Source organism: Salvelinus namaycush, chromosome 10 (genome assembly GCF_016432855.1).
Source record: "Salvelinus namaycush isolate Seneca chromosome 10, SaNama_1.0, whole genome shotgun sequence".
Lineage (NCBI taxonomy): Eukaryota > Metazoa > Chordata > Actinopteri > Salmoniformes > Salmonidae > Salvelinus > Salvelinus namaycush.
The window spans coordinates 13840276-13865322 of record NC_052316.1 but is presented as its reverse complement, the minus strand read 5'-3'; the positions used below and the strand labels follow the sequence as shown (position 1 = coordinate 13865322).

The 25047-nt window shown below is 42.0% G+C and overlaps 1 protein-coding gene across 1 annotated transcript; it reads left to right on the top strand.

Moving 5' to 3' along the window:
• Positions 1-14991: 14991 nt before the first annotated feature.
• LOC120054439 (Krueppel-like factor 2) lies at positions 14992-17584 on the top strand. Its single transcript, XM_039001857.1, has 3 exons — positions 14992-15365; positions 15581-16508; positions 16635-17584. The coding sequence occupies exons 1-3, from the start codon at positions 15288-15290 to the stop codon at positions 16808-16810; spliced, it is 1182 nt and encodes a 393-aa protein (XP_038857785.1). The 5' UTR covers positions 14992-15287; the 3' UTR covers positions 16811-17584.
• The last annotated feature ends 7463 nt before the right edge of the window (positions 17585-25047 follow it).

Sequence of the window (25047 nt, the reverse complement as noted above, 5' to 3'; positions counted from 1 at the left end):
GGATCTTCATTTATACCAGTTTGCTACAGAATAAAATAATCCTGCATCAACAGGAAATATGAATTATTATGGGGATTCTAATTAATGGACATTTTTGTAGGGGTTGACACATTTTCTACAGGGGAAAATCAAGTCCGAAATGTCAAAGTAGAAACTAGCTCCAGAAGCCTTCATAAACCTCAAATACACTACAAGTTTTAAATGTCCATTGTTTTCAGTAGGCATATTATCAATAGCCGTTACAGTCAGTCCCAGTCAGACTTGGTGGAAATGGGCAGAACAGTTGTGACTCCACTACATTGTGGCAAGCATCTAAAGACTGACATGACTAATGGAACAGAATCTGTGGAGCGTTGAGGGAGGTGGACAGCAGAAGCCATTAAGGTCTTGTAGCTATGATAGTGTCACTTTCCAGATCCTCACAGCAAAGGTTAACCAACCAAGACCATATGATCCATGGCTACAAAAGACCAATGAGACCTGTGAACTATGTCCTATAGCAGTGCATGCTGTTACCAAGCTCCCAGCTTTTGACTGAGAAAAACGTTCCCCTGCACACACACACAAGGAGAGCATCCCGTGATTATATCATGGTTAACATACCATGGTTATATCACAGAGGTACTTGAACGCTAACATCACAGCATAATGAATACAAGACTGTGGATTGATGATGTCAGAGGTTAAGATCCTACAGTGATGGACATTTGATACCATATAAACAGCGAGAGATGGGGCCAAATACCTTTAACCGTTTTAGATCAATACTGGAACAAGAAGGGACCAGCTGCACAACACTGATCCAAGATAACACACAGCCAGACACTAGCTTAGCGACTAAGCCAAAAAATGCACAAACATACAGCAATGGCCCTCTGTGCCTGAGAGAGAACTGTGGCGATTCAACACTCCTTCAAGAGGAGTTAAGTCATTGCTTGTTTACCAAGGTGAGGCAGATTAAGCATGCAGGGAAGAAAAAAGGCCTCTCTGCTTTCTATCAAAGAAGGAAAATAATCTCCTATCTGTGAATATTTCAGAAAGGAAACATTGATGGTTTCATAACCTCCTACGGCGTTCAAAGCCACACTCCTTAAAGCTAGTTTATAGAAGAGGTGCACCGTGCACAAGAAAATGTGTAGGTTTGCTGAATTTCCCACGCCAACAAGAGGAAATTTAGTGGCTATTTCATAACTCCAAAAAATATCACATTAGATAAGAATCAACTTTGATTTGACCCCCTAATAAGTGATCAGAATGTAATAGGAATCAAGAAAGTATTGGGAGTGGATTCTTGTTTTCTCACATAAAGGATAAAACACAAAGTGAGGGTGTCATGAGTCAGCAAGCAAGGCCAACTGTTTAACATGTCTCCTGCCTTGTTTTGATTTCCTCTCATTCACCTTATAAGGCCCTGACATTACAGGCCAATTTGGGGGCTTTATAGTCATAACAAACGTCAGTTACACCAGTAAGCATGACAGGACGGGTGTAGGCTACTCACTTTCATCTCTGGTGTGTTTTGACTTTTTAACTTCACGACCAAAACACACACATCACGGTGGCCGCCAGACATGCAACTACCACTTCACCAGACAGGTTGATTGAGAAGATCTTAGTGTAGTTACAGTAACACCATTAAGACAACGTCTCTCCTCTCCTCCACTGTGTACAGTACTGTCCCCTGTCCCGTCATCCAGACAGTAAATTATCCCCTAATCACTGATCTGGGACGGGCTCTGCAACAGGAAAATACTGATGCGTTCTAGATGAAAGAGGAGACCAGAGCTATGAAAGCCCCCAGAAGCAGGGAAAAGAGCATGTTTGGCTGTTTGAAGTCATCAAATGATGACGTTGATGTGAGCAGTAATGTGAGGCTGAGGTTCGACTGTAGAAGCTGAGCGGCTGCCGTCCGGCCCCCCATCTAGAGACTGCGTAATTACCCCCACTAATAAAACTGGCTGTCTACTGACGGCATGAAGGCAACACGGACGCCTAATGAATTGCTCAGAGGAACACCCACCGCTTTAAACAGCGCTGCTACTGTAGTGACACCAGTTTGTGTGTGTGTGTGTGTGTGTGTGTGTGTGTGTGTGTGTGTGTGTGTGTGTGTGTGTGTGTGTGTGTGTGTGTGTGTGTGTGTGTGTGTGTGTGTGTGTGTGTGTGTGTGTGTGTGTGTGTGTGTGTGTGTGTGTGTGTGTGCGTGCGCAAACGTGTGGCATGTCCTGAGCATTCATTTTGCATTCCTAATTTCTACGTCCACCATTGGCAGGCATGTTATTTGGACCTTCCACCGGTATACTTTGACTTGTCTGCAACCTCCATATCCTCTTTGCTGAGCCATGGTTTCAGTTGAAACTGAATTTAGGGGAAATTTGGAGGGCTCTTCTCGATTTCCAAATATGACTAGGCAGTGTTTTTAAGCATGATCTATAGACTGACACATCAAACACTAATGGCTCTAGATCTGCAAGTACCAGCATACATCTGTTCTATCAACACCAAAGCATGTCTAAATCTGTTTCTCACCCACAAATGTATTTAAAATCAATACGAAATATGACGTCCATACTCAGTATTTCAACTTTCCAGCTCATTCGCGGTTCTTTACAACACTGATTTTTTGGGGGGCATGTTGGATAAACCTATTGACCAGAGAAAGAAGAGAAGGAAGAAGAGAATCTTTTAGGAGAAAGACAACCAAGCATCCTGCCCCACAAAAAGAGATGCTTTCCCTTTTCTTACCAAAAGAGACAAACACAGACAGACTAACTGGTGCTTTACAGTTCCCAGGTTGTCATGTAGCACTGCTCCTACCCACTATTATACCCGGTCCAAATGTTCCATGGCTCAAAAACAATAACATGCCATTATGTGTGTGTTTGAAGCCCTAAAGCCACCCACCTGCAGCTCAGTCTGTTTTTATCCCATATGCTCCCTGTGTTTGGACTGTGAGACCACCCTGGAAAAATCCCCATTTACATTGTTACATTACCACGACATTGGACGTTTCCTGACCTGTGGCTATGGACTAGGATACCCACCAAGCAGTAAATTACATGCAGTACCAAGATAGTCTTTGCATTCTCACCTAGGTCCTATCCACTCTTAGAAAAAAGGGTTCCAAAACAGTTCTTTGCATGTCCCCATAGGAGAACCCTTTTTGGTTCCAGTTGGAACTCTTTTGGGTTCCATGTAGAACCCTCTGTGGAAAGGGTTCTACCTGGAACTAAAAAGTATTATTCAAAGGGTTATCCTATGGGGACAGCCGAAGAACCCTTTTAGGTTCTAGATAGCATAATTTTTTCTATGTTCTGTCTCAAAACTACTAGCATAGCATACAATGCTCTCTCAATGGTGGTGAGTGTGGGTTTGTGGGAATAGAATACACAGTGTGCACCAACTCAACCATTGGTGTACTGATAATTCTGCTTTAAAGAACATTCAAATTATGCAAAAATGTATTTTAATTCTATAGGTAAAGTTCCTGTAAAGGTGTTCATGGCGGTTTTCTTCTTAACAGTGCCTATTTGTGAATTATCTGGTAAACATCTATGTGCATGGAGTGTGAAGCGTTGGGCGTGTGTCAGAAAGCCAGAAAGCCTGCCCACCAAGCAAAGGGGCCTAGTTGTGAAACCCTTTCGTGGTTTGACAGACCACACATCCTGTATCTGCTGCTACACTGCAAACCAGGTCGCTCAAATCGCTGTTCGAAACACTGTTGTGTGCCGTGAAGAAGTGTGAAACGATGATACCAGAGGTTGCTTGGTCTGACCGAGCAGAGCTCAACCGCAGAGGCATCTGGATTCACCACTCACAGTGAAAGGCACAGGTTTAACAAGCGAGCCTCTGTCACAGTTTCATTTTCTTAGTTGGTTCCAACGGAACGCCAAACAAGATTAGTCCCTTTTTTTTGTTGCACTGTTCAACTGTTTTGTATGACACAGCATGTCTCCACAGACTCTGTTTGCCTTTTGAGGTGCTATCTAGATCCGAAAAGGGTTCTTCGACTGTCCCCATAGGATAACCCTTTTGGTTCCAGGTAGAACCCTTTTGGTTTCAGGTAGAACCCTTTCCACAGAGGGTTCTACATGAAACTCAAAAAGGTTCTTTCTGGAACCAAAAAGGGATCTCCTATGGGGACAGCCGAAGAACCCTTTTGGAACCCTTTTTTCTAAGCGCGTACTACAGTATGCTCATGAAAAGGACATTTACATGGATAGTTGGCTACAACCTGGCTTCAAATATTAGATGTAACATCATCCATTTTAATCTGTTACATTCCTATTAGTATGATATGTTACGTTTGGTATGGTTACATAAGACAGAAGGTTACTTAGGCCAAAAATGGGAGGTTGGTCAGGGAGGATAGGTGGGTCTAGAAACCATTTTCATTTTTGAATCACATCAAGGACTACTTACTACTTTTTAGCTACTTTGCAACTTTTGTATTTATTTATTTCCCCTTTATTTAACCAGGTAAGCTAGTTGAGAACAAGTTCTCATTTGCAACTGCAACCTGGCCAAGATAAAGCAAAGCAGTTCGACACATACAACAACACAGAGTTACACATGGAATAAACAAACATACAATCAATAATACAGTAGAAAAATCTATATACAGCATGTGCAAATGAGGTAGGATAAGAGAGGTAAGGCAATAAATAGGCCATGGTGGCGAAGTAATTACAATATAGCAATTAAACACTGGAATGGTAGGATGTGCAGAAGATGAATGTGCAAGTAGAGATACTGGGGTGCAAAGGAGCAAGATAAATAAATAAATACAGTATGGGGATGAGGTAGATTGGATGGGATATTTACAGATGAGCTATGTACAGGTGCAGTGATATGTGAGCTGCTCTGAGAGCTGGTGCTTAAAGCTAATGAGGGAGATAAGAGTCTCCAGCTTCAGTGATTTTTGCAGTTTGTTCCAGTCTTTGGCAGCAGAGAACTGGAAGGAGAGGCGGCCAAAGGAAGAATTTGCTTTGGGGGTGACCAGTGAGATATACCTGCTGGAGCGCGTGCTACGGGTGGGTGCTGCTATGGTGACCAGTGAGCTGAGATAAGGCGGGGCTTTACCTAGCAGAGACATGTAGATGACCTGGAGCCAGTGGGTTTGGCGACGAGTATGAAGCGAGGGCCAGCCAACGAGAGCATACAGGTCGCAGTGGTGGGTAGTATATGGGGCTTTGGTGACAAAACAGATGGCACTGTGATAGACTGCATCCAATTTGTTGAGTAGAATGTTGGAGGCTATTTTGTAAATGACATCGCCAAAGTCGAGGATCGGTAGGATGGTCAGTTTTACGAGGGTATGTTTGGCAGCATGAGTGAAGGATGCTTTGTTGCGAAATAGGAAGCTGATTCTAGATTTAATTTTGGATTTGATATGTTTAATGTGAGTCTGGAAGGAGAGTTTACAGTCTAACCAGACACCTAGGTATTTGTAGTTGTCCACATATTCTAAGTCAGAACCGTCCAGAGTAGTGATGCTGGACGGGCGGGCATGTGCAGGCAGCGATTGGTTGAAGAGCATGCATTTAGTTTTACTTGCATTTAAGAGCAGTTGGAGGCCACAGAAGGAGTGTTGTATGGCATTAAAGCTCATCGCGAGGCAATCATTTGAGAAACCAAGGCTGTTGAGTCTGCCAATAAGAATGGTGTGATTGACAGAGTCGAAAGCCTTAGCCAGGTCGATGATTACGGCTGCACAGTAATGTCTCTTATCGATGGCGGTTATGATATCGTTTAGGACCTACACTGAACTAAAATAAAACACAACATTAAACAATTTCAAAGATTTTACTGAGTTACAGTTCATATAAGAAAATCAGTCAATTATTTTTCCACTCCTCAATTGTCCAGTGTTGGTGATCGAGTGCCCAGTGGAGCCGCTTCTTCTTGTTTTTAGCTGATAGGACTGGAACCCGGTGTGGTCGTCTGCTGCAATAGCTAATCTGTGACAAGGATCGACGAGTTGTACGTTCCGAGATACCGTTCTGCGCCGTTATTTGTCTGTTTGTGGCCCGGCTGTTAGCTGGCACGATTCTTGCCGTTCTCCTTTGACCTCTCATCAAAGAGCTGTTTTCGCGACACTGTCGTGTGTGAAAAGCCCAGGAGGATGGACGTCTCTGAGATCCTGGATCCGGCGCACCTACCACGCTCAAAGTCGCTTAGGTCACTCGTTTAGCCCATGTTAACGTTCAACAGTAACTGGATGCCTGTCTACCTGCTTTATATAGCAATCCACGGCCACGTGACTCACTGTCTAGGAGTGCTCCTTTTTCTTGAACAGGGGGAAATGTACCTAATAAACTCTCCAGTAAGTGTATATTAGAAGGGACCTAACTTGTTGCAGCTAAGTATAGATAGAAGTTGGCGAAAGCCGCAAACCGTGATAAGTCTAGTAACACACAGCGTCATGCAGCACAAGAGGAGGAATGTTAATTGGTAAGATTTTAGTAGGATGGCAGTGGTGATTAAGGAGAGTGGGGACAGGTGTGGAGGCTCATTAGCGATGAGTTACAGCTGACGCTTGTTGAGGAGCTGCGTTCAAGGCAACTAGTTAAAAGGGTTGCAACAGGTGTAGAAGCTGATTGGCAATTAGTAGCAGCTGGTGCTTGTTGAGTTGCTAGGGAGCTGCGTTCAAGGGAACTAAAAAAGTGTTGCGTTCAAGTCTGGTCCTCTCTCCTGAAATTCTTGTTCACCACTGTCAAACTTATTCCACAGAGGGCCGAGTGTCTGCAGGTTTTCACTCCTCCTTTAGTGTTGAGCAATTATGGTCACTAATTAGTTAAGAACTCCCCTCACCTGGTTGTCTAGGTCTTAATTGAAAGGAAAAACCAAAAACCCACAGACACTAGGCCCTCCATGGACTGAGTTTGACAGCCCTGCTTAACACCATTAAAAGTGGAGTCAAAACAAGAGTCAAAGTGCGATAGGCCTACCTCTGGTACGTCAAACTGAAAAGTGTCTCATTCATAACTTAAACAACAATCACCATGCTGCACACATTGGAGAACAAACTGAATGTACATTAGAAGAGTTATTCAACCATTCTTGGAGGAAAAAATAAGTCACATTTCTTTAAGTACTAAATTGCTATTAAAAGTCAATATGTTTTGGTTTATAAACCTTCATCTGGAGGCGATGCCTACCAATACCAGAGGCATCACCAGAGATCTCCAGGCTTCAACAACAGTTTCCTCTTCACAAGGTGCAGTAGCTGTGTTTGTGAAGGAAAGAATAACGTAGGGGTGCCACATAAAGAGATGGGAAACTCTATGTCTCATCCACATGTGTCCAACAGAAGTGTGTCTGGCCTTTAAAAAATACTTAAATCTGGAAAAAGCACACCTATCTGATCTCAGTAAGGATGGGGAACACCATGAGCGTAGATTTTCCCATGATGCCCTCCAAGCAGAGTATACTCCCAGAGACCCACCTGAAAGACATGGAATAACTAATTTGATGGGGACAGATGGTAAAGTTTGTTCCATTGGCTTTTACTTATGGTTTCTCATCCGATTCCCTGATTCTGTCTCTATGTCACCAAGGTTCCAATTTAATTCAGCTGTTATAAATCCTCAGATTCAAATTTGGGCATTTGAATCCGTAATGATAACTCTCTTCGGGCTTAAATGACAAAAAATGGATTGGCTGGAGTTTAAATGGAATGGACACAAGCTATGATATAAGGTATTAAAGCATACAATTTTGAAGTGACACAGTTCACAGATATTGCTCAATTGAGCTTTATGACATGAATGGTGAAAATAAATCTAAATGTGTGAGTGCTTTCCATGGCAACAGGAAACAATACCCTTCTAGTGAAACCTGCTTAGTGCTGACTACAGTGATACATCTTTGACAGAGGTTAATGTTGGCCAACTTAATATAGACTTAATATACTCAAGGTAAAATAATACACTGTGAAATAAAGATCTCTTTGAATATATATATTTTTTTTTAAGTACAGTAAACCACAATGAACATCCTTGTTATGACTTGCTCTTGACTTGTGGCGTTTTGACACGTATGAATACCTTGACAATGATAGGGATGACCAAGTAGGAAAATATTGTAATATCAAAGGATGTCTCAAGTAGCATTTTGGAGGAGTATCCCACTAAAAGAATCAAGGAGTGTTGAAAAATTCCTCCTCCTCTGTGCCAAGGAATGTCTCCTTAATTTGTGGATTGGTAACATCAGTTTTTTAGGTACAGAAACGCCATAGTGCATTACAAGCAGTAATCGTACAATGGTGAGTTCAAAGTGGGAATAAAAAAGAACCTGTGTTTGAGACCAGGCTATAATATTTATACAGCTGGCACAGTTTAAGGCGACATGTTCGAGTGTGTGCGAGTTTGCGGTCTGAGTTGTGTATAAAAACCCTGTGGCCTGCCTCTGCTTTAGAAACTCAACTCTGCATTGTAACAAGTCGCTCTGTAATTCCCGCTCCTAAATAAAAAGGAAAGACTGTTTTTGGCAGATCCTCCGGCAATCCTGTGGTTTCGAGACTTAGAACGGAGGGGAATCTAGAACGTTGAAATTACACGAACACTGCCAGGTTCAACTCCAAAACATTTCAACCTAGGCTTATGATTTCCTATTCTAATGGTTGAAACCCTTTTGCTTTGTTCCTCTTTGTATAATAAAGACCCAGGTCCACGACACAGTATTGCTACAATGGCTGTCCAAAACAAAGTGATGAAGTTATTGCCTTTTGACTGGATCTCAATTCTCTCTCCGGCCTTGAACTCAGCATCATGGAAAGGATCATATGAGGAACCCATGGAAAGGATCATATGAGGAACCCCAATTTCATGTGTTTGCAGTAACACCATAGCATGGCGTGATCATCACTATGGGAGGAGGTCACACAGAGAAACTGACTCAGCCAAACACATCAACAACACAGCCCCCAGGCATGATGGCAAGATGTCTTGAACTGGGCCTGAAAAAGTTCATATAGAACTTGTACATTGTTGACACGCAACTCTGAGAGCAAACATAAGGAAAACTGAAAAAGAGTAAGTCTGTCTGTTTTCATTACTTCAATAGAAGGCCCCTTTTCACCACACGAGAATAAAAACATTTCCAACAGCCAGGATTACGGTATGTATCCGTGGTGCAACAAGACCTGTATGATTTGAAGTGTTAACAGCTAATGAATTGTCTTATTCTCCCCAGTGAATAACCAAACCAATTAGATCCATATGGACTCCGTAAAACATGCCAATCATGGAATAAGGCCTTTCGTGTTGTTCTGGCACGTCCTGTTTTTTAAGAGGAGGTCTCTTTAGTGTGCAGCAAAACCAGACCTACACTGTACCCACTGGGCAACCACTGGTTGAATCAACGTTGTTTCCACGTCATTTCAATGAAATTACGTTGAATCAACGTGGAATTGACGTCTGTGCCCAGTGGGTAATGTTTATAAAAATGCCCCAGTGTTTCACTCAAGTTCAAACCAGATACACGTTTCTGCTCATTCAGACGTGTTGTTAAATGGCCAAGCCTCCTGTTGAGTATGTAAACCAACCTCCAGTACACTGTCAAATTATCTGAGCCTTTTATAAATTACCTCACACCTACTCACTACGTTGAGTGGCTTAATCCAGTAAAAAAAATATATATATATCCCCTTTAAAAAAAACTAATACCATCAAATTGCTAACAGACATGAACATCCTTAAAAACATCCCAGAGTTAAACACTATAAATGATTACATGAGGGACTTTTCGAACAGACCATATGTTGTTTTTGACCAATTTCGCATATGAAACCACTCACTCAACTCAGGCTAACAGAGAATAGTTGCCTGTGACAGCATTAATAGAGTAGAAAAGACATTGGCTGATTCATTTCCAACCTGTTCTCAGAATGGACCATACATATTCTATAAAACCATGAATACAGCACTGTATAACGGTAATGAACCCACCCATCCAGTGTAAAGCACTAGTATGCATGGAATTCTCTCTCCCCTCTCCTTCTCTCCCTCCCATTATGCTATTCTGTGTTTTGACACAGGCACACGGTCTCCAGCCTGCCTCAGTCACAGAAGAGGAATGTTTCTCTCTCTGTCTCTCTGCTGGCAGGTCGGAACCCCAGAGCATGACGGATTCCCCCAGGGACATAAAAATGTAAACAGGAGCAGCCAGTCTCGCACTTATCAGTGCCACTGTTTCAGACTGAGATACTCCGAGAGAGGTGATCTTTAACAAGGCCTGGAAGAGGCCCGGCCGGCCGCTGAGACCCGCTCTCTCAGACTCTGTACAAGTGCCAGAATTTTGGAGAAGAAAATTAATCCCCCCCTCTTTTTTCCCCTCTCGGAGCCTGGCCGTCTCAGCACTATCGTTCCCTAATTCCCTTTGAATCGGCCCGCGTGTGAGCAGGATATGGAGCCAAGCGGGCTTCCTGCGTGGCCCGGAGAGGAAACGCTGTAATAAGCAAGGGGTGTGTGTTTAAAAATAACCCGCCTATATAAGAGGCGAGCAGGAGCCCACACACTCTCAGAACTCTCACTCGCTCTCTTCGGCACCGGCAGGGGCTCTCTGGCGCTCTTTCTCTGTCCAGCGCTCTCCGTCTCCCTCTCCCGAAAGCACACACGGAAAACGGGACAGCCTTCCTGCCGTGCGGAGAGAAGAGGAGAAGGGGAGCAGGTGTTTCCAAGAAGTTTAACAAAGACATAAAATATGCAATGTGGAGGCCCACTTTATCCAAAGCAGGCATTCATAACTTGCAGACAGGGAGAAATTCAGAGCTGTTTCAAATAAGGAATAAAGACACAGATAACGTGATTCAGATAAGCCTCTTAGAAAAATGCTTTCACATAGATCTCTTTTACTTTGTAGCCTACAAAGCCTTAGCTTTATTTTATTATTATAGCTTAAAATCTGAAGATGTACAGCAGCTAAGATAGTAGACCTGAGGGCTACAACTCCAGAGTTGTAAATCCTTGTCATAACTATGGCATGGACACTGATTATCACATGTGTAAACTATCTAGCCTTAGGAGGCAACCCTTTATTAAAACATGGATATCAACACTGACACAAAGTGACATCACGCAAAAACACACTCAGTCAAAATTGTTGGCCATGAAGTGATGAGTGGTGCTGCTGCCTTGGGACACTAAAGTGCCTGGAAGTATGTACACGATCATCAGTGAGGGCTATGTGGACAGATGCAGGTGGTTATACACTATTTCACTTTAATGAACCACATCGTTTGGAAACAAAACACGGAGGACAGAGGAGATGGGACTCACTATTTAGGAAGATATATGTCTTCCACATTGATCGTACTATGACGTGCCAGGAAACTGCCTCCATGCCAGAGTTGTAAAGCACATGCTGTAACCTCACATTCATATGGCGACCAACTGGGAAATAGTGTTCAACATGCTATCCATTAATAACTAATACAAAAGGCAGCGTCTGGGAAGTGAATTACTGTACATGGGAATGTACTTTTTATTGCCTGGGTAGTGGCGGTACATAAAAGTACTCAGCAGAGTATGTTATGTTCTGTTCAGTTGTGCCAAAGCGAAGCAAATAATTAGCTAGCAAAAGGTATCCTCCATGACTACAGATACATTAACTTAGGATGGCACTTGAATTAAATATTTAGAACCACTCAAGGAGCCTTCCCTCTGAAAGTTATGAGCCTGCGTTAATATAGCACTACTCACACATAACCACTGAGTATTGACTTCCACCTAACCACCTAATCAGCAACAGTTGTGGCCTCTGTTTAGGTAATCTATCAGAGGTTGACCCACAGGGGCAATGGATAGTTCATACCTGCTGTCTGATACTACTATGTAAGTGCTGCTGAATCACACCGTTCCCCTGTAGTCATACGAGTGGCCTCTTGGACTGCAGCCTATCGGGATTGGCTCTGTGATCTGCAACACTGAAAGTCCTTATAACCTAAACAGGTGTTCAGAGATAAAATGGTCTGACTGGACATCATTCTAAGAAAGCTAAAGGAAACTAGAGTGGAAACAGCTGGTACCAGCTGGTACCTGTACCTGTTAGCTATCAACAAAATGAATGATATCCATCTCTGCGCTCCTTTAGTAACTTTCATGGATAGACATAAAAAAGGGAAACATTTCGAGTAGCCTATTTACTGCAATATTCTATTGACTTTGTGAGTCACTAATATGACTTCACATCACTGATGTTTCACATCAATCTAACCACTATACCAATCACAAGTTTGAGGTGACCCAGGAGACGTGCAGTTTTCACCAACCCTCTCATACACTGGAAACAATGTCTGGCCGTCGAACAAACCGCTTCCCTTGCATAACTGCTCTGAATCATCAAACAAGGGGAAATAGGATCAGGATATTCTTCAATGCACTCTTACTAATGCAGGGGGGGACTGAAAGTGTAGAGAGGGGAGGTAGATGTGTAAATAGCTGCAGGTCTACTGGGGACGATGTTCATCCATTAGGCCTAGAGTTCCTGTAAGACACGGACTCCGATACCTTTCTGTGCTGTGACCCACCGGAGAGCCTTTTAAAAATGTCCTACAAACGTTAAGATGAGCAGAACAATGTTTCTAGAATCTAGCCGTAGCTCAATAAGCCACGACTATGAATTGGGTCCAGACAGGGGCCTTGAGTTTTTCCTGATCCTACAATGTTAGGCAGGTGCAAATAAAGAAAGCACATCAATTCTAGTATAATCCTTTCTATTTTAGAACATTGTTGCGACACCTGACTTGATAGAGAGACACAGTAGGTACGAAATCCTTTCTAATTATGTTGGAATGTCACACATGTACGTGCAGCGTATGTAAACCACATCATCCCAGATTTCCAACATATAATTAATACACAGAATGTACGTTGGCCTGAGGAAAGAACAGGTTGTAAAGTACAGATTAAAGCCACACCCATGTTTCTTTATGTCCATGGTGGTTGTTCACAATATAATGACTTGTGTAACTGCTGCTCCTTTCATGCTGTGGGATACAGTTGTATCCGACAATCAGATCATATCCATATGGCTTTTATTCACTTTTCTCATTTGTTGACAGAATTTATGAGGATTTTCATCCATTGTTGGATGTATTTAGGGTTATTTAAACTGAGGAACAGCAGCAGTAACATGCATGTTTTGGTAACTGGTTAGTTGTGAACTCTCTCAAATAAATAAGAATATAGTCAGACATTTGCCAGAGCCCAACTGTGAAATGCCAACCGGTTAGCCAAGTTGTACTGGCACAAAGGAACCAAAATTAGTACCTGTGCTTTGGCAATTTAATTGAGGTTTAACAGATAAACAGGCAAATAAAACATTAATGGCAGTGGTTACTGGTTGTAGACTTCCTGGCATCGGAATGACCATATTTGGTTGGCTGATTAGGGAAGCTCAGATGAATCATTGGCCTTTATGGTTAAGACCCAGAGGGATATGAATTATGTAAGGTGGATGATAAGGTAAGCCTATTCATGTACTGCCCTTCCCCAACTACTATGTAAACACACGAACAGATAGAAAGTGAGAATGGTTTGACACATGCACACAGTTGACACTTCACAGAAATAGAAACAAAAACACTTCAGTTCCATTGTGCGAAAAGAAAGGTATCATTCTGGTGCACCTGCAACTAGCAGTGCACTATTATGAATGTAACAACATAGGCAGTATCAATTGACAAGCAGTGAGAACTAGGACATTTGGATAACAAAATGAATGTACTCAGGGCATGTCATTTGAGGATGATATTTGCAGTTTACCTTATCCTTAACTGAAGGCTGTTTGTGAAACTGGCGGAAGAGACCCGATACCAACGTGAATACCTCGCTGGACAAAGCAGGCTCAGCAGCCGCCCATTCAGCCTCATTATTTGCACCTGAATGGGGCTTCCTAGAGGCCAAGCGCTTTTTTTGGCGCGTGTTTACGGGAGAATTTGAAAGAGTGAAAAGATTCAGATGTAGGCATACTTGGCGCCTGGTGGCTGCAGCGTTGTTTAAAGCCTGCTGCGCTGGGTGACTGGGCTTCTCACAGGCTGATGATGATACGCAAATGACCTGAGGAGTAGAGAGATGAGTTGGTCAGGTGATGAGAGAGCCAACTGATCTGCCAAATGAAAGGTGTTATAGGTCTATGATAAAAGGAATATGGGGTTATTTTATATATATATATATGTATTTTGAGATATTTTACATTTGACTTGAAGTGTAATCATATAACAATGTTTAGTCTTTTTTACCTTTAGGCAAGTCAGTTAAGAACAAAACTCTTATTTTCAATGACGGCCTAGGAACAGTGGGTTAACTGCCTTGTTCAGGGGCAGAATGACAGATTTTTACCTTGACAGCTCACGGATTCGATCTTGCAACCTTTACAAGTCCAACGCTCTAACCACTAGGCTACCTGCCGACCCAGTCTAGTATCAATAGCACAACACATTACTAAAGTCTCCATATAGCCTATCCTGTGATCACAATCCAATAATCTATTCGTCTACAATTGAGAGGACAACGCACTGTTTCCAACGTCGCCATAACCTACCCTGCAGTATACCTCTTTCAACACGGAGCAACACGGCGTTATGCTCTATGCTGCTCGGAGAACTACCCTGCATGCGCCTTGGACATGTCTTTCATATGTGTTTGGAGATAAAAAACGTGTGTTTTGGTTTTTGTGTATGAGGATTATATTGGGTTGAAGGAGAAGGTGTGTAATGCATTGGGATGTACTAATATTAGCCTATATTGAAATACAATGCGTCATATTTGCGTCATATTTTATTCAAAATGCGTAACTTTGACTCTCGTACCGTGCGTGCATCTTTCGGTATCGTTACCCTATTCGTAATGTGTTAATTGCTTGCTCTTCTTTTTTCAAGGGGGCGGACTTTGCCAAGCGCAGCTTTACGGTTATACTTGTTAAACTCGTTTCTGTGCAGGAGGGGCTTGTATAGAGGTGTCTTTAAAGCTCGCACGAGCGCAAGAGGGAAAGCAAAGAGACTAAAAGCGCTCACTGGGCTCACTGGGTTTATATAGGGCTAAATTTAGGGACGTGTAGTGCGTGTTTCCGCCGCTTCGTACAATTGGTCCAGCTTTTCAGCTACAATATTTATAAGGTATAGGAACTCCTACCAATCAAACTTTCACATGACTCTGAAACACTACTTGAAGTGAGAAGTAGTGGTTTATACTACTACAAATAGTTTCTCGTGTGGACTCCAGTCTACATCGCGTTTGCTAATATTCTTAGACAGAAATAACGTTTTTTATTCAAGAAAATTACAACCTATGGAAATGGCCTTAACCGGGACCATTTTACCATCCATCGCTACATTTGCGAACCAAAAGGAAAAATGCTGGGAAAATGTAAGTATATTGGATTATGTATTTAGAGATGTTTGTTGGTTGTTTTACATGTTGTTGGTCAATTTATGTAATAATAAAGAAATAGCATTTCAGTCCAGATGTAGAATCAACCCATATTTGTTGGTAAAGTTTGGCAATTTAACAGTTAGCCGAAATATATATAGAGTTGTATTTTTATATTATAATTTCACTAATGGTATCCTTTATTATTCCAGAGGTGGAAGGGAGAGATGGACAGGTCTGTGCATTCCAGCTGTGCTGTGGTGGAGAGCATGGACAACTGCATGGGCAGAAAAGACGAAGAAGAGCTCGATAAATTCCTGGATCTGGAGTTTATTCTCTCTAACACCACCGGCACAGACAACACTCCATCCTCCGGGACGGGAGTCGAGTACAGGCTAGGAGAGCAGAACAGCATGTATCACTCCGGGATGCAGTCTACCTACACGCTGCCCGAGATGAGCAGCCCACCTCCACCTTACAACAGCCTGATGGCTGAGCTCCTGCGCACTGAGCTTGACAGCAGCTTCTGCCACCAGCTTTCCGGCAACAGCATCCATGGGAGATTTCTAGTCAGTTCCTCTGCCTTCCCAAATCAGGACTTTGTAGACAACATCAAGGTCGAGCCATCCATGGACAGTTACGGACCGCTTATGGGCATGGTGCCACAGAGCTGCCCAAAGATCAAGCAGGAGGGGAACGTTTCGTGCATGATGTCCTTCGAGCAGCCGAGACTAGCCAACTCTCCACAGGCTGCGGGGAACATGACACCGCCTCTCAGCCCAGACGACCTGATGAGCTCCGATTGTCAGCCCCAGATGTGCCACTCCATGACTTTCCCCCAGAGCTACCGCTCCGCAGCGGGATACCCTCACTCTCACCCGCCCCAACAGATGCAGCTCCCGTACCAGAGCGCACACCAGTTCGGGATGTATGAAGACGGAATGGGTATGCAGCCCACCAACCAGAGAGTGCTACTCACTCCACCGTCCTCCCCGCTGGAGATGATGGACTCAAAGCCAAAGAGGGGTCGGCGCTCCTGGCCAAGGAAGCGCACAGCGTCTCACACTTGCACTTTCGCTGGATGCGGGAAAACCTACACCAAGAGCTCGCACTTGAAAGCGCACCACAGAACGCACACCGGTAAGGAATATTCCTCATTTTCTCTTTATGCTTATTGCAAACTTGAACTACTTGGGTCTATGTGTTGCAAAGAACTGGGTTTTATGTCAGTATACTTATGGTCTTTTCCATTTTGTAATTCAACAGGTGAAAAACCATACCATTGCAGTTGGGAGGGTTGTGGCTGGAAGTTCGCCCGCTCCGACGAGCTGACGCGCCATTTCCGTAAGCACACTGGACACAGGCCGTTCCAGTGCCACCTGTGTGAGCGCGCCTTCTCCAGGTCCGACCACCTCGCGCTGCACATGAAGCGACACATGTGAGAAATCACATACGATTGAGGACTATGCCAAATTAACCAAGAACAACATCAAGAAAGATGTCTCCAAAATATGTATTTCGTATTTTAGTTTATTTAAATTTGGGGGGTGGGGGGGGGGGGTAATAGGAAAACAGCATGAGAACACAAAACGTGGTCCGACTTGACCAATTAACGAATTCTATATACAAATACTATTTTTGAAATATGTAGCTGGTACTACTTTGTTATTTTTTATCGAATAATATTTCTATAAAAAGGCTTTAAACATGCATTACACGATGTTTGCATTTGTGAATTCAAGTCAACATATGAGGCTGGCCCTATACACCTCTGACGCAACTGGAATCTGACAATTACATTGTTTAACATGATGTGTTTTGATAGTCACGATAGTGCCTTCTATTATATATATGCATCCTACGAGTGCCATATTTTCTAATGGCAAAAAAAACTAAGTTTATGTAAGTGTTATAACTGTAAACAGAACATGAAATAAGCTTTAAGACAATGTTTTGATCTAAAACTGCCTTCCAGTCTTCAGAGGCTAGAATTGAATGTTCTGTGTGTGCATTTATCTGTTGAATAACATTTGATGTCAGGGTCTTTAAAACTATGGAAATAGTTGTCCATCTCAACATGACAAAGGGCTAAACGTCTTGTGACTTAAAACTGTTCTGTTTGGTTTTCCGAGTAAATGTATTAATGCCATGTAAATACATTTTTATATAATGTAAATAGTTTATTTTAATGTACATATTAAACTAATTGAACAACATTATTCTTGACTTTGAGTGAAATCCTTGTGGCTTTCTGTCTATTATCCTGACAAAGGAAAATGGAACAGCCCTGACATCTGTGTATCATCATCACACCAGTCATAAACTCATCAACAATACTTCCTGTATCTTTACATCAACCATAAGCTATAGTTGTCCCTGTGTGAATGGCTTGCCAGCTATCCTATAGGCCAGTTCAGGCCTGAGCAGTTTACAATATGAATGTGAGTGCAATGTTTTCCATCTGTCACAGGGCCACTGCCAGAGTCTTGTGGCTCATACAGCCTATAAATACAAACATTACATTTACATAATTACAGAGACTTAATATAGATGTCCCCTCTCTGGGTCTGGGCACAGGGGCACACCGCACTGAAAGAGAAAGGAACCCTAGTCCCTGCCTCAATGAGAAGACCCAATGGGACGAGTGGAAAGTTCAGTGGGGCTTAGAAGAGAGTGACACGAAGGTTATGCATCTGTTAGCCTGGATTTGAGTCTCACAATGAATGTACTTGTTCCTTAAATATTCTATAGAATCAAACCTTTGACTTCAAGTAGTCTCTGAGTTAGGCTCTATTGTCTTATTTCAATGTTGATAAAGCATAAAACAGTATTAAACAGCTATCACTTAAACATGGTTGCACATTCTTAAAAGTACATTTTTAAGTTGGTATGCTATCCAAAAACAAAGCACCTCCACTCTGGAAGGAGCAAGGAGTTAAAATCACATGAAGTGGCCCAGAGTACAACAACATTTTACCCATGATCCATCTCTTAATCAGGGGCCTTCAGCCTGTGTATTTGGGTCACATGACAACATTCCTGCACAATAAGTCAGGTGTAGTTAGGTGCCTTCAGAATAAATGCTTCTTTACTGTGTTATGGGCCTAATTATGTACTTTAGCTATGTATAAAAACAGGCAGAGAGAGAGAGAGAGGAGAAATGGGCCACCTTTTTGAACTGACAAGCTCACAACAATGTCTCTACATTGGCTCTATGGGGAAGCATAAAAGACAACTTTTTCTTCAAGTGTTACAACTTTTTAGGGACCGTATCATCTTCTGGGTGCCTATGCCAGTTTAGAGAAAAGAGGAAGTAGGAGTGCCACTATGATTAGCCAATTTACTCAAGTGAAAAATCAAACATTCTCATATCACTTTTTGCTCAGAGTGTAATAATAACATCTAGAAGCGAGTGTGGGAATATTGAAGTGTGAGTTAGGGGACAGAGGTCATGTATCCATATGGTTAATGCATTCTGTCACCCATGCAAGCTGTCTATCTATAAACAAACAAAAAAAGAGTGTGTATTCCACAGGCTTTCATTGCTATCTGGTTTCCCCTTTAGATGGCTCAAATTACAGGCTTACAAAAAGGAATTTCCTTCATTACAATATGTTTACATCTATTCCACATCACATATACAGCACATCATTGTCATTCAGAATTATCTCTGAATCTGATCTAACGGATGGTGTTTTTCGAAGTGCATGCCTTGCTTTTGAAACTCCTTTCGCCACAATAACACTCAAGTTACTCTGCTACAGAGTCAGCCGAAAATGTATCTGTATCTTTTAGTATGAAACCATTCATAACACACAGCGTTCGCTGGCTCTTTGCCATGGCACACCTGAAACTGCATGCTAGAGATCAAAATCAAAGAACATTTACAGAGCCAAGAGGCACGAATGCTGTTATGCCTACTTTGTTGTTGAATTTAGGGTTGGTGTATCAGAGCTGTTCATCTAGTGATAAGTACTATTCTAAAAGGTCACAGGAGGTGATTGTCATAGTTTTAGGACTATCTCCTAATGTTACCATCCTTATGTGCAGATGTACAGGTAACTGCCAAAATAAAGGAACCACCAACACAAAGTGTCTCAATAGGGTGTTGGGGCACCACGAGCTAGAACAGCTTCAATGCACCTTGGCACAGATTCTACAAATATCTGGAACTCTATTGGAGGGATGCGATGCCATTCTTCCACAAGAAATGCCATCATTGGTGGTGGAAAAACTCTGTCTCAGGCACCGCTCCAGAATCTCCCAAGTGTTCAATTGGGTTGAGATCTGGTGACTGAGAGCCATGGCATATGGTTTACATAGTTTTCATTCTCATCAAACCATTCAGTGACCACTTGTGCCCTGTGGATGGGGGCATAGCCATGGTAGCCAAAATAATGGCCAAAATAATGTCCTTCCCAGCATTGTTATGCACAACCCTAAGCATGATGGGATGTTAACTGCTTAATTATATCAGGAACCACACCTGTGTGGAAGCACCTGCTTTCAATATACTTAGTATCACAAGTGTTTCCATTATTTTGGCAGTTACCTGTATGTAGGCCTATTTAAAGTTATTTTATATTAGCTATACTTTAGTCTGAAGTGAGCACTTTCAGAATTTCTGCCAGGTCAGAGAAACTATCCATAAACATGGTTGGCTGCATTTAGCTGCAGTTTATCATACATAAATGCTTTACACAGAGTATCTTCACAAGCAACAGCATAATTGTATACAATTCTACAGGGGATGGTTCCATAAAAAAGGTCAACAAAGTAGTAAGTCCATAGAGAGGACATGGAGAAGGCAGCTTTTTAAAGCTCTACAGCACAAGCTATAGACATATGTTTGAGTTTTATATTAAAGCTCGGAAAGGGGGAAAGAGCATTGAGTGCTGAAAATGAAGGGAGAGTGAGTGAGTCAAATAAGATGTTATTTGTCACATGCTTCTTAAAACAACAAGGGGTAGACTAACAGTGAAATACTTACGGGCCATTGAGTGAGTGAGTGAGTGAGTGTGTGGAGATCACTATCACAGCTGGCCTCCAATGGGCAACCAAGCACACACACATTTCACTTTCCAGTAATGCCGATCGACAGTATATTCACCAAGACTCTGAGAAACACGATAGTCCTGGCCTCCATATTCAATGTGAAGACCCGACATCTCATATTGACATCCTGTCTGAGTCAAATGTACAACATCAATCATACCAGGAAAGAGTTTATCTCAGTGGATTCCTAGACTTCACGGCAGCCAAGGGCCATTTACCACGTGGGGAAAAGTGGGAATGTCATGGGATGAGTACACCACCTACTGGAGCTGTTTGGAAGCTCCTCGGTGGAAGACACTCATCCGGTCTATGGAGGAACAACATGGATTAACTTTGGCACTGGCTAAAGAATGGCCTTTGTAGAGTGATACTACATGTAGAGTGAATGAGTTGGGTCTTTTCCCAACAGACACATGATATGATGGGTCACCTTTCCTGAGGATCATTATGCGCTTGAGGTCAGAAAGACACAATTTCATTTGCAAGGCACTTGATATATACACTATGTTTATATTCATTGATATATGTTAATGTCTCGGTTCATTTGATAGAAATGTATAAATTAAGGACACATTACATAAAAACATACATACCAACATCAGCTTAGTTAAATGGTAAACATCTCCCCTCCCCAGCTGCATGTAGGCCTAGTATTGCTTCAGTGCATAGACCAAAAGATAGATTTCTCAAAGATAAGCGTCAGACTATGAATTACATGGAGTGAGAGAGTACTACAGAGGGTCCATCTGGACTGTTTTAGCCAGCATTCCTCCCCTGACAGTCAGTCCTATTGGGTTTGTTTTTTTCCACAATATCCCTGGGGCAGCCCTGCTCTGGAGCAGCAAGCCCCACTCTCTCCCTCACAACAGCTGATTAAATAGACTGGGCTAAGGGGACTGGGACTGCTGCTCCTGCTCCTGAGGACCAGGGCTAATTATGTATTAACTATAGTAGATTGGTTACAGGAGGGGTGGTTCTCTTAACTGTTTTCCTAGCCATTCCTAGTTCTTGGAGCTGGCTGAGAAACACTATGGCCACCAGCTAGCTAGCTGTCAGAGAGTTGGGGTCTCTGTGTATCAGCCCCAGCAGGGAGAAGGTCCCCTTACAGATACCTCTGACAGCTAAGGACCCCCAACTCCCCTAAGGGTGTGTGTGTGTGTGTGTGTGTGTGTGTGTGTGTGTGTGTGTGTGTGTGTGTGTGTGTGTGTGTGTGTGTGTGTGTGTGTGTGTGTGTGTGTGTGTGTGTGTGTGTGTGTGTGTGTAAACATTCTCCAACATCATGAGGCATTAAACTAGCACCCCAAGCCCCTCCACAGCTGGGAAGGAATATCCTATTATTTCCCAGAAATCTCTTTAAAAAGGGGGGTGTGGTGCCACTATTTGCCTGGTGAAAACACTTGTGTTGAAATATGCTGCTAGTGACAACATGACTACATGTGCAACCTTTCTGCTCATAAAATGTCAAGTGCTTGCTAAGAAAACATGTAAATTCAGTCACTCTCTTTGTAAAAGTAAATGTCAACATTAGTAAATACCCCAAAAAGAACGCACAAATATGGATACAAACACTGAAGGGATAATTTGTGAGGCAATCATATCTTCAATAAGTCTCCATGACCCATTTTCCTTTTGAAAAGCAATGGCCATTTCATTTCCACACTACCATTAACATAAGGTAAATAAAAACGTACCTAGGAATTTCCTGTTATTTCATACGGACACAGTTAACATTCCGAACACAGGACTTGCTTAGGTTTCAAGTAATATGTCCAAAAATGTAGTCTGTTGACGCAGAATTATTTTCACACTTGCAGCTGTATCCTTGAAATATAGACGACTGTAATTCACTGCACATTTTACTGCCTGGTGTTGCTTTTTGGCAGGTCTGGCATTTGGGGGACCATCAATGAGCATCTTGTCTAGAGCTTCAGAAGTAGTATTTAGTAGTTTGAGGGAGTCTTAATTCAAAAGGTCAGGAAGTATAAACCAACACACCTGGGGGGGTAAATAAAGTCTATGAACCTTTCGTTTGTTTATGTAGATTTACTGTACATACCGGTACTAGATCATAGCAGACTGAGGTTGACATGAAACAGCAACCATTGGAGTCATATTTAAGGCTAGGCTATTATTATTTATTATGGATCCCCATTAGCTGTTGCCAAGGCAGCAGCTACTCTTCCTGGGGTCCAGCAAAATTAAGGCAGTTTATACCATTTTAAAAACATTACAATACATTCACAGATTTCACAACACAAGCCCCTACTCCACTACTACCACATATCTACAGTACAAAATCCACGTGTACGTGTATATATAGTGCGTATGTTATCATGTGTGTGTATGCATGTGTCTGTGCCTATGTTTGTGTCCCCACTGATCCATAAGGTGTATTTTTATCTGTTTTTTAAATTCAATTTTACTGCTTGCATCAGTTACTTGATGTGAAATGAGTCCCATGTAGTCATGGCTCTATATAGTACTGTGCACCTCCCATAGTCTGTTCTGGACTTGGGGACTGTGACGAGACCTCTGGTGGCATGTCTTGTGGGGTATGCATCAGTGTCCGAGCTGTGCGCCAGTAGTTCAAACAAACACCTCGGTCGATTCAACATGTCAATACCTCTCATAAATACAAGTAGTGATGAAGTCAATCTCTCCTCCACTTTGAGCCAGGAGAGATTGACATGCAAATTATTAATGTTAGCTCTCTGTGTACATCCAAGGGCCAGCCGTGCTGCCCTGTTCTGAACCAATTGCAATTTTCCTAAGTCCATTTTTGTGCCACCTGACTAACTTATTTCTTGCCATCTACTCTGAAAATAACTGCAGCTTTTTGTTAAGTGTTAAGGGTAATTTCAGTCGCTGTAGTAGCTGGCATGTATAGTGCTGAGTCATCCGCATACATTTACTCAAAGCCAGTGGCATGTCCTTAGTAAAGATTGAAAAAAGTAAAGGGCTTAGACAGCTGCCCTGGAGAATTCCTGATTCTACCTGGATTATGTTGGAGAGGCCTCCATTAAAGAACACCCTCTGTGTTCTGTTAGACAGGTAACTCTTTATCCACAATATAGCAGGGGGTGTAAAGCCATAACACATACGTTTTTCCAGCAGTAGACTATGATCGATAATGTCAAAAACCGCACTGAAGGCTAACAAAACAGCCCCTACAATATTTTTATGATCAATTTCTCTCAGCCAATCATCAGTCATTTGTGTATGTGCTGTGCTTGTTGAATGTCTTTCCCTATAAGCATGCTGAAAGTTTGTTGTCAATTTGTTTACTGTAAAATAGCATTGTATCTGGTCAAACACCATTTTTTCCAAAAGTTTACTAAGGGTTGGTAACAGGCTGATTGGTCGGCTATTTGAGACAGTAAAGTTTTTTTAATTATTCTTAGGTAGTGGAATGACTTTTGCTTCCCTCCAAGCCTGGGGGCACACACTTTCTAATAGGCTTAAATTGAAAATATGGCAAATATGAGTGGCAATATCATCCGATATTATCCTCATTAATTTTCCATCCAAGTTGTCAGACCCCGGTGGCTTGTCATTGTTGATAGACAACAATAATTTGTTCACCTCTGAATCAGCCATCTGATTCAATGAGTGATGGAGCTGAGTTTGCCTTTTTTACCAAAATGTAATTTAAGATGCTACAAAGCTTTTTACTATCATTCTTCATGTCATTTATCTTTGTTTCATAGTGTAGTTTCTTCTTCTTTTTATTCAGTTTAGTCACATGATTTCTCAATTTACAGTACGTTTGCCAATCGGTTGTGCAGCCAGACTTATTTGCCATTCCTTTTGCCTCATCCCTCTCAACCATACCATTTTTTAATTCCTCATCAATCCACGGGGATTTAACAGTTTTTACAGTCATTTTCTTAATGGTTGCATGTTTATTAGTAACTGGAATAAGCAATTTCATAAATGTGTCAAGTGCAGCATCTCTTTGCTCCTCATTACACACCACGGACCAACAAAGATTCAACAACATAGGAATCACTACAAAACCTTGCGGGACTGATGGAATCCTTCAGATTCATACTAAGAAAAAACACAATTTCCACTACCTGTATGGTATGTATACTGGTTCAAAGGAACACAAAGGAGATTTTGAACAGAGCCTAGACAGACAGGGGTATCTATTTCTGCATTTGTATTAAGATTACGAATCATATGATATACTCTATAAAACATGTGAAATTAAATGTGATGTCCTAATATAAGTACAAAAGTAAAATCAATGAAATTAAGAGAAAAAAACACAAACCCGAGACCTATTCATTTAACTGAAATGTTTATTCTAGTAAACAATGACCATGTACAGGGGATTAGCATTTCAAATAAATCCAAGCGTTTGTATTTTTGCATATATCCTGTTTAAAGTTACACACATTTTTCCACTTCTCATGAAACAAATATAACAGACATAATATACAGTTTGTATACATCTTATACAATGCAGAAAGACAGCTGGATTATTTCTTATTTTCATCTATAGAGGGACAGTCAAAGGCAGGCCAAATGGAAAAGGAATGCACCAAGCTTTAGAAGTCAGATCAGTTGTCAGAAAACCAAAAGAAAAGCCCTCTACAATCTGTTTGGCTTGTACAATAGA

Excerpts from the sequence above, each read along its gene's own strand:
- LOC120054439 (XM_039001857.1), top strand. The coding sequence starts at position 15,288 with ATGGAAATGGCCTTAACCGGGACCATTTTACCATCCATCGCTACATTT. Across the intron at positions 15,366-15,580 it reads AGGAAAAATGCTGGGAAAAT|AGGTGGAAGGGAGAGATGGA; the intron begins GTAAGTATATTG and ends TTATTATTCCAG. Across the intron at positions 16,509-16,634 it reads GCACCACAGAACGCACACCG|GTGAAAAACCATACCATTGC; the intron begins GTAAGGAATATT and ends GTAATTCAACAG.